The sequence below is a fragment of the Anguilla anguilla genome, chromosome 15, assembly GCF_013347855.1.
Source record: "Anguilla anguilla isolate fAngAng1 chromosome 15, fAngAng1.pri, whole genome shotgun sequence".
Classification (NCBI taxonomy): domain Eukaryota; kingdom Metazoa; phylum Chordata; class Actinopteri; order Anguilliformes; family Anguillidae; genus Anguilla; species Anguilla anguilla.
In genome coordinates this window covers 30,439,540-30,453,360 of record NC_049215.1, presented here as the reverse complement: position 1 = coordinate 30,453,360, position 13,821 = coordinate 30,439,540, and the positions used below count along the sequence as shown (strand labels likewise).

General features: G+C 48.6%; 1 protein-coding gene across 2 annotated transcripts in view; it reads right to left on the bottom strand.

The window, feature by feature from the left end:
* The window catches only part of atp10a (ATPase phospholipid transporting 10A), a 30,334-nt gene that overhangs the window by 5,369 nt on the left and 11,144 nt on the right, over positions 1-13,821 (bottom strand). The window contains exons 9-20 of one of the 2 annotated variants that reach the window (XM_035394220.1): positions 13,450-13,617; positions 10,741-11,299; positions 8,737-8,840; positions 6,944-7,070; positions 5,925-6,109; positions 5,419-5,755; positions 5,046-5,122; positions 3,887-4,012; positions 3,302-3,502; positions 2,693-2,773; positions 886-990; positions 594-781 (exon numbers count right to left, since the gene is read on the bottom strand). In XM_035394220.1, coding sequence (XP_035250111.1) covers positions 594-781; positions 886-990; positions 2,693-2,773; positions 3,302-3,502; positions 3,887-4,012; positions 5,046-5,122; positions 5,419-5,755; positions 5,925-6,109; positions 6,944-7,070; positions 8,737-8,840; positions 10,741-11,299; positions 13,450-13,617 — 2,258 coding nt within the window. Of the gene's footprint in view, positions 1-593; positions 782-885; positions 991-2,692; positions 2,774-3,301; positions 3,503-3,886; positions 4,013-5,045; positions 5,123-5,418; positions 5,756-5,924; positions 6,110-6,943; positions 7,071-8,736; positions 8,841-10,740; positions 11,300-13,449; positions 13,618-13,821 lie in introns of those variants that run through there. The other variant, XM_035394221.1, reaches the window with a different exon arrangement.

Below are 13,821 nucleotides of genomic sequence, written 5' to 3'. Positions count from 1 at the left end.
GCCAAAAACACAGGAAGCACTTTCCTCACACGGCAGCGCTACTGGACCCAACATCAAACGCGCCCCCCCACCACCCCCCCAGTTATCGGGGCTTCGCACGGCCCTTACAGAAACACACACTTGAAAGCGGCTTGCGCTGTTGTTCCAGTCGCTCAGCGCCTGATGCTGTGCCAGAAAAATCTCTGAATAAAACAGCCTTTTAATATCAAACATTCGCAGGGACAAAGGAAGGTATTAACAGACAAATCGGGCGAGAATCAACGAGTGAACAGGTTGTGTAACAGTGCAATATTACCACCCAGTATAATTTCTTCTTCTTTTTTTTTTTTATTTCATGCGCATGCATAAGCATGACCTTCATGAAAGGCACACAAATTATCTCTATTGGTTGTCATGCATTTGAGGTACCTAAGTTTCGCTGACGTTAGGATACCAGTACAAGTATCTTTCAGTTTTTCAACTAGTCTTACTATTATCTGTCAGCAAAAATGTGTGCCAACCTGTATTGAGAAAAGATAACCTGACCAATCACACAGGGTGCGGAACTGAGAACACCAGGTGAGCCAGTGTTCCGCACAGGCACAGGCACTTACCTGGGCAGCACGGCCACCACCGGGGTAATGACACACAGCAGGTAGAAGAGCGGGTCTCCCAGCAGCCTCTGCATGGTCCAGTACGGGTTGGAGGGGGGGTAGCAGACGGGGCAGGAGGCGTTGTAGCACAGGGCCACCGTAAAAAACAGGCTGACGCTGAAGAGGATGGAGGCCCAGTTCAGCCAGGTCTGTGGCGAGGGGAGAGGGGCATGGTGAACACAGACTCGGCGAAGCACGCAGGGTTACTGAGGCAGGAGAGCAAGCGCCGTGTGAGATACGGAGCTGCACTCACCCATGTTTTGGTTTCGATGCCCAGGTGGAGCAGGATAGTGAAGAGGGCCAGAGTAGTGATGGGTGTGCCCCATGTAAACAAGTCCACGTCTGAGTCAGCATAGGCCTGGGACAGGCACACAGCCCGGGGAAGAGGAGACGGCCATTACACAACGCTACGATACGAACTCACAACTCACACAAACCACACAACGCTACGATACGAACTCACAACTCACACAAACCACACAACTTTACGATATGAACTCACAACTCACACAAACCACACAACTTTACGATATGAACTCACAACTCACACAAACCACACAACTCTACGATATGAACTCACAGCTCACACAAACCACACAACTCTACAATATGAACTTATACAAACCACACAACGCTACGGTACAAACTCACACTCACACAAACCACACAACCCTACGATATGAACTTACACAAACCACACAATGCTACGATATGAACTCACACACACCACATGCTACAAAATGAACTCACACAAACCACACAACGCTACAATATGAACTCACACAAACCACAACGCAACACTACAATATGAACTCACACAAACCACAACGCTACAATATGAACTCACACAAACCACACAACCCCACGATATGAACTCACACAAACCACACAACCCTATGATATGAACTCACACAAACCACACAATGCTGTATGAACCCACACAAAAAACCTTAAGAAACAAACTTTCAACATAACCACGCAAATCTAGTTAATATATTCACACTAACACAGTGAAAAACACACTGAAACCATGTAGGGTTAAAGATAATGTAGATCTTAAATGGAAACAACTGGAAACACACACAGAAACCAGGCAGGGTTACTGTAGTTACCAAAATCAGCCTAAGCTAATAACAGAACAGAAAGAAACCATAAAACAAACTCAAGCAGAAAACAATGCCGTTTTAGAAATTAAAGAATACAGCTCACAAAAATAAGCAGACAGCAACAAACACAATCAGAAGCCACAGAGACCAAACCATGTTAGACACTAAAGAAAACAGAACTCACACAAACAAGAAAAGAACTCACAGAGACAGAACCAAGTTAGACCCAAAAGAAAACAGAACTCACACAAACACAAGCAGGACTCACACAGACAGAACCATGTTAGATGTTAAAGAAAACAGAACTCTCACAAACATGACCAGAACTCAGAGACAGAACCATGTTAAATGCTAAAGAAAACAAAACTCACACAAACACAACAGAACTCACAGAGACAGAACCATGTTAGATGCTAACAGAACTCACACAAACACGACCAGAACTCAGAGACAGAGCTATGTTGGACACTAAAGAAAACAGAACTCACACAAATAAGACCAGAACTCACAGACAGAACCATGTTAGATGCTAACAGAACTCACACAACCACAAGCAGAACTCACAGAGACTGGACCATGTTAAATGCTAACAGAACTCACAGACAGAACCATGTTAATCGCTAAAGAAAACAGACACACACAAAACTCACACAAACACGAGCAGAAACTCACCGAGAAGTCATGCAGAAGTAAGAAAAGGAGAGTTCATCAAACTCATAGAAACAATGAAGAGATAAACAGGTCACATTTTAGGCATCTTAGCCACAGCATACCCTTTACACACAATGGCTTTTACACACATAGATATTAACTAAACAGTTCAGGGACAGCAGTGTTCCAACCTGGGAATCGAACCTACAACATTGGGAGCTGCAAGCCCAGTTCCCTACCCATGATGCTACGGTGCCACCAGCAAATAAACAAAGAAACATGAGCATAGAGAAACATACTCACAAAGTAGGGGATGAAGAAGCAGACAATGCTTTGGTAGAAGGCATCAATCATGTTCATCCAGAACATGTATGGCTTATATTCCTGAAACACACACGAAAGCTGTTAACATTTACATTTCAGGAAGCCGGAAGATTCTCTTATCCAGAGCAACCTGCACAGCTTCGATTCACCACATATAACCTATTCATTAAAGATGAAGGTGATGCTGAACACACTTGCATTGTGTGATCAGAGCCAAAGATCTCCCCCTGCAACAGTGATGTCATTATGAACGCACAGTGCAGCCGTCAGCTGGACTGAACTTGGCCCAGCAGTGCGGCAGAGGCAGAGTAAGATTAATTGAGAGAGTTGGGCTGGAAAGACTGTGTGAAACCTCACATACCGGTGCTCAACCCGGCACGACTAGGCTCAACATGGCAGCGTGTGAAGGTCAACAGAGAGAAACACACACACACACACACACACACGCAAACTCTCTCACTTACACACAAACTCTCTCGCTCACACACAGACACACACACTCTCACTCACACACAAACTCTCTCACTCACACAAACTCGCATACACACACACACAAACAAGCGCGCGCGCGCACGCACGCACACACACCTCGGAGTTCTGCCCGTTCATGTAGAGCTGAGGTAGGTTCTGCAGGGTTTCCGCTGACACGTCCTTGTCCAGGGTGCCGGTGATGAGTTGAGGAAAGGCGGAGAACATCAGGTTGAAGAAGATGAGATACCACTGATCAATCATGGCTGACCCTGAGAAGCCCGAGTAGAACTGATACCAGAAGATCAGCGCCACAAACATCTACGATAAAAACAGCAAAAAAATAAGATCAATGCACAGCAGCATGTACGACTGTAGTTACATATAACGCAGATCTTGCTGCAACTCTCATGACATTACATTAATTTGGCAGATGCGTTTATCCAAAGCGACATGCAATAAGTGTGTAAAATTAAAAAAAGATCACATCTGAGTGTACAGTATGAAAACTCAACATGACTCAATTCAAATTTTGCAGTTTTTTTCCTATTCATTCTTTTTTTTTGTTTTTACAGATATGTGAAGGCTACGTCACCTTTCTGGTAAATACATTTTGCATTTAAATAAAAAATAAAATGTAATAAAATGCTGACGGTTATTAAACACCAGATACACTAAACCGAAAGAACAGTGCTGATGACTCACAGCGTTCTTGTAGAAGAAATACAGGATCATGTTGGCCAGTCGGGAGTAGCACCAGTGACCATGGACCAACAGGAGCTTCTGCAGGTACTGGAAGCGGGGGATGGTGAAGTCACTGGCCATCACAGCCTTGAGAAGAGCGGATGCATTATGAGCTAGCGGGGCGCGCCATAGCTACAGCACCAAGGGTTCCTCACTTCTCGGAGCTTGCTACACATGGATTTATCAACAGTGGAGAAGTATAACTCAACACCTCGAGTAGGATAACTCCTTACAATCCTGTTTGGCTAAAAATAATTCAGGACTTACACAGAGCTCTACAGGGCGCCCATTTTAAAGAGCATTTGCTCTTCTGAGGAGCACATGCACTCCTTGGAAAAAATGTTAAAACCCTGCTACAGCGCATTATTGTCCTGTGTGAGTAAATATAGCTTGCAATCAGACATGTTTGAGCTCGACAGCTGTTCCAGGAACTCAAACCATTTTAATTCTGCCTTTGAGATCAAGAAGCGAAGCGTGCTCTCGAGATGCTTAATGAGCCGACAGATGAGTACACCCCTAAACACATCTCCAGCTCTCTCCGAGTCGGTTTGAATTTAAAATTTCAAATCTGTGGCAAAACTTTATCAGCGCAGGTCTAATCATTCAGAGGAAGAAATCAGGAAAGAAGGAGAAATGCTTCCACATCGCTAGCTATGCAAATACCTGTGAATGAGGGAAAATATACACAACACCTGGAATTACATTACATTTAACTGATATTTGCTTATAGGCAAAAAATAGGGAAAATATTTAACATTGGTTGTTGAGTGGGTGCCAATTTGGCCAAATCATGCTAGCTACTTGGCCAATAAGGGGGAAAAAGGTTAAAAATTCCCAAAACAAATAGGAATTTCAATACAGTGATCCCCATGCTGTGGGTGAATTCACATGGCACAATGTAGGGTCATACAGCACCCTGTTACTGCAATCGCAGTCCTCGATGGCTGAGTACTGCTGGTTTTACACAGTCCCATTATCTCGGAGTCAGGTGTGAAGAGAGTCTGGCCAATCAGTAGCAGTAATTGTCCAGTTAATTACCTGGGAGAATTGAAAACCAGGGGCAGATTTGGATTTGAGGGCCAGATTTGAGTATACACCCATCCATTATAACTCCTCTTACCTGCATCCCCTCCTGCCCTGAGATCCCGACCCCTACATCAGCCACCTGGATCATGCTGACATCATTCGCCCCGTCACCTGGGAATGACAGCACAGACAGAGAGACACTCTCTTTACGACTCACACACAGGACTGAACACAAGCCCAGAAACCAGGACAGAACTATATCTATATAACCATCAGGCACAGTACACAGGGGTGTGCACACACACATGCATGCATGCACACGCACACACACACACACACGCACACACGCACATGCACAGACAGCTCCACACACACACAGATACAGACACACACACGCACTCACACACAGCTCCACACACACACACAGCTCTACACACAGACACACACACACACACGTGTGTACGTACCTATGGCCAGCGTCATGACCTTGAGCTTGCTGCGCACCAGCTTGACCACCATGCTCTTCTGCAGGGGCGTGGAGCGGCAGCACAGCACCGAGCGGCAGCTCCGAGCCACCGCCAGGAAGCGCTCCTCCAGGCTGCCGTCCAGCGCGTAGGCCAGCGTCCTCCCGTCGATCACCAGCCCCAGCCGGTGGACCAGGGCGGGCGGCGGCCCCGGCGACCCCAGGGGCCCCGGCGGGCCCAGGTCGTCGGGCGAGGCCCGGCTGCCCTGCTCGGGGAAGTCGCACAGGAACTTGGACTGGATGTAGTGGAGGCTCTCTTCCAGCAGCACGGCACACGCTTCCTGGAGCAGAGACACAGGGCTCCGGTCAGCAGGCTACAGCACGGTCACATGACTACAAAGGCATACCAACACCCCCCCCCCACCCCCAGCAATGACTGCCCCCCTAAACGTGTTTGTTCAGCCGAGTGTGTGCATGCTTCACAGAGAGGTGAGCGCTGGGCACCCTGACCTGTGTGTCGGCGTTGAGAATGATGAGCTCCTCCTCGGGGTCCAGCAGCCTGCAGGCGTAGGCGATGTTGATGGCCGTCTCCTGCTTGTCTCCAGTCAGCACCCAGATCTGCAGCCCCGCCTTCCGCAGGGAGGCGATGGTCTCTGGCACCCCGTCCTGCAGCCGGTCCTCAATCCCAGTGGCCCCTACGTAAGCACGCGCACGCATGCACACACGCATACAGAAACACACGTACACACACGCGTGCGCACGCATGCACACACACACACACACGCACACAGAGAAACATACATGCACGCATGTGCACACACACAGACACGCACACACACGCACACAGACACACACACATACACACATACACACACAGAGAAACATACATGCACGCATGCGCACACACACACACACACACACACACACACACACACACATGCACACACAGAGAATCATACATGCACGCATGCGCGCACACACACGCGCACACACACACACATGCACGCACACAGAAAATACCTTAACATTATTACTGAACAAATACATTTGAAATCGTCACATGTTGAGCAAACAGTAGTAAGGCAACATAACTTGTGCTTTAAACACAGTAAATTATTTGACAATCCCTTGAGCAAGGGTGGGCAGTTCCCTTTCTGCAGGGCCATTGTTTTCTGCATGCTTTCACTGTCACCAGTCGCGCTGATCAAATGAGCTAATTAGCTGAGCACACACATACTGGTTTAACTATAATCAGACCACAATAAGAAAGTTGGGACACAGGAACAGTCTGAAGCTCTCATTCATTAGCTTAACAAGCACGGTGGCTACAATATCAAATACTAAACAACTGGGCTAATTAAACAAATGAGAGATCATTAAAAGGAGAAGTTGGCATAGAATACAGAAACACATGCAATCCTCCCCTGCTCTAGAGATTTTAAGTGCACTGGCGCACCGTGCGAGCAGGCAGAGAGATGGTACTGTTAAGAGCCCAAGCTGACCGGGTCAGATACGAACAGCTCTCTTACCCAGGAGATGAAGGTTTGTTTCCAGTTTCACGGCAGACTGAAACAGCAGCTCCTCTCTTCCCTGAATGGCCGTCTCTGCCTGCAAGTGGCTCTCCAGCCAGGCTCCGTACTCCGCCTCGGTCAGAGTCTAAGGGGGGGGGGGGGGGGGGGGGGGCAAGTTCTTTCTCAGTCATACAAGATAAAACGTCAGCTCCGGCTCAGCAGAACGAGGGGACATAAACGGAAATGAACAAAAGGTAAATTCCATACAGGCATTAGAACAGAAGAATTTTTTTTCACGCAGAGTAGCAGTCAACGTGTGGAACAGCCTGCCAGGTCACGTATTAGAGACAGAAACTCTGGGGATTTTCGAGACCAGGCTTGATACGGTGTTAGATACAATCTGGTCTGTAGGTAATCAGAGCACTAATTTAGTCAGGAAAATGGTGAGCATTGTTGGGCTGAGTGGCCTGTTCCCGTCATTATGTTATGTTATGTTATGTTATATCCTGAGACCTTAACTCACACAGCAACAACAAATACTGGGACTACTGTAGGGCGATGAACAGTCCAGCATGAATTAATGGCCAGAATGAATCTCAGTCATTGTGGAAATAACCAGTGCATTTCATTACAGACGCCCTTATCTAGAGCGACTCGACATTTTTACACAGTAGCCATTTAAACAGTCGCATATTCCATAAAGTAATGCGGGATAACTTCCATGCTCAAGGGCACAACAGCAGTGTCCCAGCTGGGAATCAAACCTGCAACTTTTACGTTACAAGGCCCAGTTCCTAGCAGCTAATGTGTTGAGAAAGTGATTGCACTCACGGTCTCTACTGGGCTCCACCTACTATACAATTTTGAAAAATGCTTCTTGGGGTGGGTGGAGTAGGTGTGTCCATCTCATCTGTGTAAAGTATTCTCTACACAAATGAATTTGTACAGCGCAACTGCATCTGGCTCACAAAACTTGGATAAAACTGTCAAACTTGGCACTGCAGATCAAATATGAATCAAGATTAAGTGGTTACAGGGCCTATTTCTTGGAGGTTGGCAATTTTCCCACTGGATATACTGATGACATCTATATGACATAGTATCACCTCCAAAGAGGTACTTTTGGTGGGCGGGGCCAGAGTGGAACGCAGAAAGAAAATTTCAAACCACAGAGGGCAGTACTAAGATGCTTTTCCAACAGGTTTTTTCCGCTAAATGATATTTCAGAAATGCTGAAATAATGGCATGGACTGAAATGTTTTATTATAAATGAGGCATGCAAAAACACAGCTTAAAAAAAAACACAAGATCTAGAGTGTAGTAACTCTTGAAACAACAAAAACCTGTGTAACCACAACCGACATAAATCCACCCTACACCCTGAGGCAGGGCTGCCCAACCCTGTTACTAGAAATCCACCGTCCAGCAGGTTTTCATTTCAACTTATTTGGCACACCCGATTCCACCAATCAGCAGCTCGCTGAGATCTCTAGCGGCTTAATGAGGCGCGCTTTGTCCGTGTTGAAATGAAGACCTACAGGACGGCAGAGCCGCGGGAACAGGGCTGGGCCGCCCCGCCCTACAGGGACACAGTCAGCTGTGTGGGACCGCTGCTGCAGACTCCCGCGGGGCTAACCTGTCAGCCTGGGCCACACGGACGCAGAGGAAAAATGGCCTGTGGCACACGGATGCAATGCGAGCCCTTTTAATGGTGCAAAGTGAGACTGACGCGTCTCCGCGCCACTGCCCCCAGGACACCGTGCGGCCGCAGAGCCCCCCCTCCCTTCCTCCCAGCTCCCAGAACCTTTTACCTTTTTGGCGATGCAGAGAGTTCTGAGGCCGCTGGCCGCGTACAGGTTGAGATAATTCTGCGTTTTGAACAGACTCTTTCTCTGGCGTTTACTTCTGGTGTCACCTGCGGGGGGGGGGAACAAAAATAAAATAAAATAAAATAAAATAAAATAAAGGCCGCTAAGATCCGTGAAATCCTCTCCATCCTTTCCAGAGCTTTGCCCGTTATCTTGATATCCTTACTGCACGTATCACAGTGAATATCAGGATACGTACTCAATTGGGACACACACACACGTGCGCGCACACACACACTCGGACACACACATGCACAACATTGGGCTTTCCCGAACTGAGGAGGAAACCAGGGAGAAACAGCAGAAAAGTAAAACGCGCACAGCCTATATCACTGAACGCACAGTTTTCACCAGCCCTCACCAACCATCATCAGCAGGTTTCCCCCTCAAGCACCCTCCTGACAGACATCCCATAATAGGAGAGTGGAGAAAGCGAGGTGGGCGGAGTCGGTCGCCCCTAGCAGCGTAAGACCAGGGCCGCAGGATTCCTGCAATTCCCGCCCTATCTGAACAGGTGCCGGACACCCCCCTGCCGGCATATTTCAGCGCGGGACTCCACGGGAGGAGCCCGTGTTCGAGGAGCGGCCGCCAAAAACCGAACCAGATAAGCGCCCGAACCTCAAAACATCGCTATCTCGGCCGTTCCTCATATTCTGAATATGTTTAGCTGTCGGAGGAACTGGCGTTATTCTGGGCCAATCGATCAATTTGCCGCGGGCCCCATCTGGAGCTGATCCTCATCGTTCGAATATTGAGTTTGAACATTATCGCATGTCGAAAGCTAAAATAATATTTACGCTCATTAGCGTGCCGTAATTCGTTAAGCGCAGTTGTTTTTGCAGGGACGTCGCGGCCAAATATGCAGGAAACATAAACAGCCTGTCAGAGGGGCAGGGCGGTGAGAGTACCAAGGCCACAGGGAGGCCTGCTCCACGCCCAGAAAGACCAAACGCAGCAGCAGAGCCTGCGCACCACACAACTGCAACAGAAAAAATTTCTTCATACTGCCCCCTGCCAAACAGTAAACCCCATGTGGGAATGCCCTGCCCACTTTCCCCATGGTCTGGGGCTACCCATAAAACAGACCACCCCCCCCCCCCCCCCCGTCCCCTCCCACCCCCGTAAGTATTTTCAAGGGGAAGTGCTGGAATCCGAAAGCACACGCTAGGTGATTTTGTGGATAAAAGTGCGCTGAACTTCCGCACAGTTATAGCCTTAGTCCCCGCTACGGCGTTCGGCGTGGAAGTCACGCAACTAGGCCCGCGCAAATATCCAAAAAAGGCCAGTAGCGCCACATCAGCGCGCTGCAACCTCTCGCCGACAAACAGCCCCCGTCAAAGGGTGATGTAACCAGGCGGCTCTGCAGGGCTACTTTCCTTCCACAATCAGTTACACAACCGCCCTGTGAGACATGCTACCTACACAGCCTGTCAAGCAGGCCACAACACGTCAGCCTCGTGGTCTCACACACACACCGGCAGCAGGCCCCCCCCCCCTTCCTGACAAGTGGGGAGAGCTGGAACGGTTCACTCTTATCCATAGACAGGAAGGACAAAAACGCACAGTAGAGCCACCGCTCCAGGACTCACAGTGAAGTTGGTTTGATAAATTTACAGTTGAAGTAAAAGCTGGTTAGTTTGTCTAGCATACACCATTCTCTTCTGATGATCCAAAAATGATATACGTTCAACATGATGGACCAGCTATCTGACGAGTTACACTGATTTCACATGCATGGGCTGACACACACACACAGATACACACGGATACAAACACACATACACACACACACACACACAGATACACACGGATACAAACACACATACACACACACACACACACACACACACACACACACACACGCCGTGCCATGGTTACACTCTATGACATCACTCACCTCACTGCAGTGTCACAGTTATGGCCTGACATTAAGTCAAGCGCGCTTACCGGAGGACGGCGTTTGGATCAGGTCCATGACGCTGGAGTCAGCCCCTTTGGTGTAGACGGTGATCTGATTGGTCAGCGGATGCCGGACCACCACGGACATGCGCTTGCGGGTGGAGTCGAAGGCGAGGGTGTGCAGCAGCTCGAAGTGCAGCCGGCCCAGGTGCGACAGCTCCACGGTCACCTGGTCGGGCAGACGGCCCACCAGCGAGCACCGGTAGGCGCGGGCGGCGTAGACCAGCGCCGCCTCGTCGGGCGACTCGGCCTCGTAGCGCAGTTCGCCCTCCTCGGGCGCGGGGCCGCCGTCCGGGGCCGCGGGGCCGAAGGCGCTCTGCGGGTCCGGCGGCCGGGCGGGGTGCTGTTCCTCCTCCAGCCTGAGGAGGGCGCTGTCCGCGCAGGGCGAGGGCAGGCTGGCCGAGCTCTGCTTCTGCGCCGAGCGGCCGGCCGCCAGGCTGGACGAGCTGCTGCTGTTGGACCCGGACGTCAGGCGGCTCGGCGTGAAGCGCTTGATGAAGTCCTCGATGGTCTTCACCGGGGACTTGAGCTCGAACCTCATCCGCACCTGCGGGGAACGACCCCACTGAGTCAGGCACTAATCAACCACATTCAACCTTTACTGCCAATCTTCACTGAGTCAGGCACTAATCAACCACATTCAACCTTTACTGCCAATCTTCACTGAGTCAGGCACTAATCAACCACATTCAACCTTTACTGCCAATGCTCACTGAGTCAGGCACTAATCAACCACATTCAACCTTTACTGCCAATGCTCACTGAGTCAGGCACTAATCAACCACATTCAACCTTTACTGCTAATGCTCACTGAGTCAGGCACTAATCAACCACATTCAACCTTTACCGCCAATGCTCACTGAGTCAGGCACTAATCAACCACATTCAACCTTTACCGCCAATCTTCACTGAGTCAGGCACTAATCAACCACATTCAACCTTTACTGCCAATGCTCACTGAGTCAGGCAATAATCAACCACATTCAACCTTTACTGCCAATGCTCACTGAGTCAGGCACTAATCAACCACATTCAACCTTTACCGCCAATGCTCACTGAGTCAGGCACTAATCAGCCACATTCAACCTTTACTGCCAATGCTCACTGAGTCAGGCACTAATCAACCACATTCAACCTTTACTGCCAATGCTCACTGAGTCAGGCACTAATCAACCACATTCAACCTTTACCGCCAATGCTCACTGAGTCAGGCACTAATCAACCACATTCAACCTTTACTGCCAATGCTCACTGAGTCAGGCACTAATCAACCACATTCAACCTTTACTGCCAATGCTCACTGAGTCAGGCACTAATCAACCACATTCTACCTTTACTGCCAATCTTCACTGAGTCAGGCACTAATCAACCACATTCAACCTTTACCGCCAATCTTCACTGAGTCAGGCACTAATCAACCACATTCAACCTTTACTGCCAATCTTCACTGAGTCAGGCATTATCAACCACATTCAACCTTTACCGCCAATCTTCACTGAGTCAGGCACTAATCAACCACATTCAACCTTTACTGCTAATGCTCACTGAGTCAGGCACTAATCAACCACATTCAACCTTTACTGCTAATCTTCACTGAGTCAGGCACTAATCAACCACATTCAACCTTTACTGCCAATGCTCACTGAGTCAGGCACTAATCAACCACATTCAACCTTTACCGCCAATCTTCACTGAGTCAGGCACTAATCAACCACATTCAACCTTTACTGCCAATGCTCACTGAGTCAGGCACTAATCAACCACATTCAACCTTTACTGCCAATGCTCACTGAGTCAGGCACTAATCAACCACATTCAACCTTTACCGCCAATGCTCACTGAGTCAGGTACTAATCAACCACATTTCAGTCTTATTTCATACACAGCACATTGATGATAAAGCGTCATCTCACTTATAAGACCATACGTTTACTTTTGTACACTAAAGAGGGTACGCTGCAAAATGTGCAGTCTAAAAACTCTTCACAGAGTACATATGGTCCCAGTTTGACTCGTATGTACTCTGTTAGAGTAGAATTAACAGTGGACGTTTTTCTGTGTAGAAATGTATTCTGTTTATATCAGCTACTATCTGATTTCCTAACTCAGGAGCATCAATTAAGAACAGTTTCTGCTCAGATCCATTATCTGCTTGTTAAAATTTTACTCTGTAGACATTTCTGCCTGATCTCATACAGTGAAAAGCAGCGTAGCTGCATAATCTGACCGTGTATATATAACTCACTACAGAGTCAAATCACAATCCTCACTGCTCGCAGACAAAGCCACTTTCAAATATGTTCAGGTACATTTTCTAGCTACAGAGAATGGGGCTGGAGACCACAAGGAAGACAGTGACAATGTGCTCAATAATAATGATGACTAAACACAAGGACAAAATGACCACCTAAAACTATCCTGATGAAAATAAAACCAGCCAGAGTGAGCACCTCCTCATTCTTCACAGTTGCTACCAGATCGCACAGGTGTGGACAGCATCACACAACACAGTTGCACAAAAACTTGCACATTTTGAAACATCAGTGAGTCCCACAAACCTGTTGCTTCAGTTTGGAATGCAGCAATGCATACATCCCTGTTTAATGAGCTCTGATTGGCTGGGAGCGAAACAATTAGGGATTCATGCGAAGTAGCAACCTACACCCCACGCACATTCCGTTTACACGCAACTCTCACCTTCTGTCGAGGATGACTAGGGGAGGAGACCACCACGGTGTTGCATATGGTGAGCGCGATGAAGAACTCCATGATGTCGGACAGCTCGTGGGAGAGCTGCCCCAGAGGCTGGCTGCTGCACTCGTTCACCTTGTCCAGGAGCTGCGGGTCAGGCGTGATGTCCTTCTCCTGTTTAAAAGTGAACCAACCGTGCACTCGTCACCATGGAGACGTCACACACACACACACACTCAGCTAAAGCACAAGGCACGAAAGTGGTTACGTAACAGTCTGCCTGCGAGAGAAAACAAAACATTTACCGGGAAAGGGGGTGCGGAAGGGGGGTTCCTGACCACGAGGAGGGTGGAGGTTCCTGACCATGAGGAGGGTGGG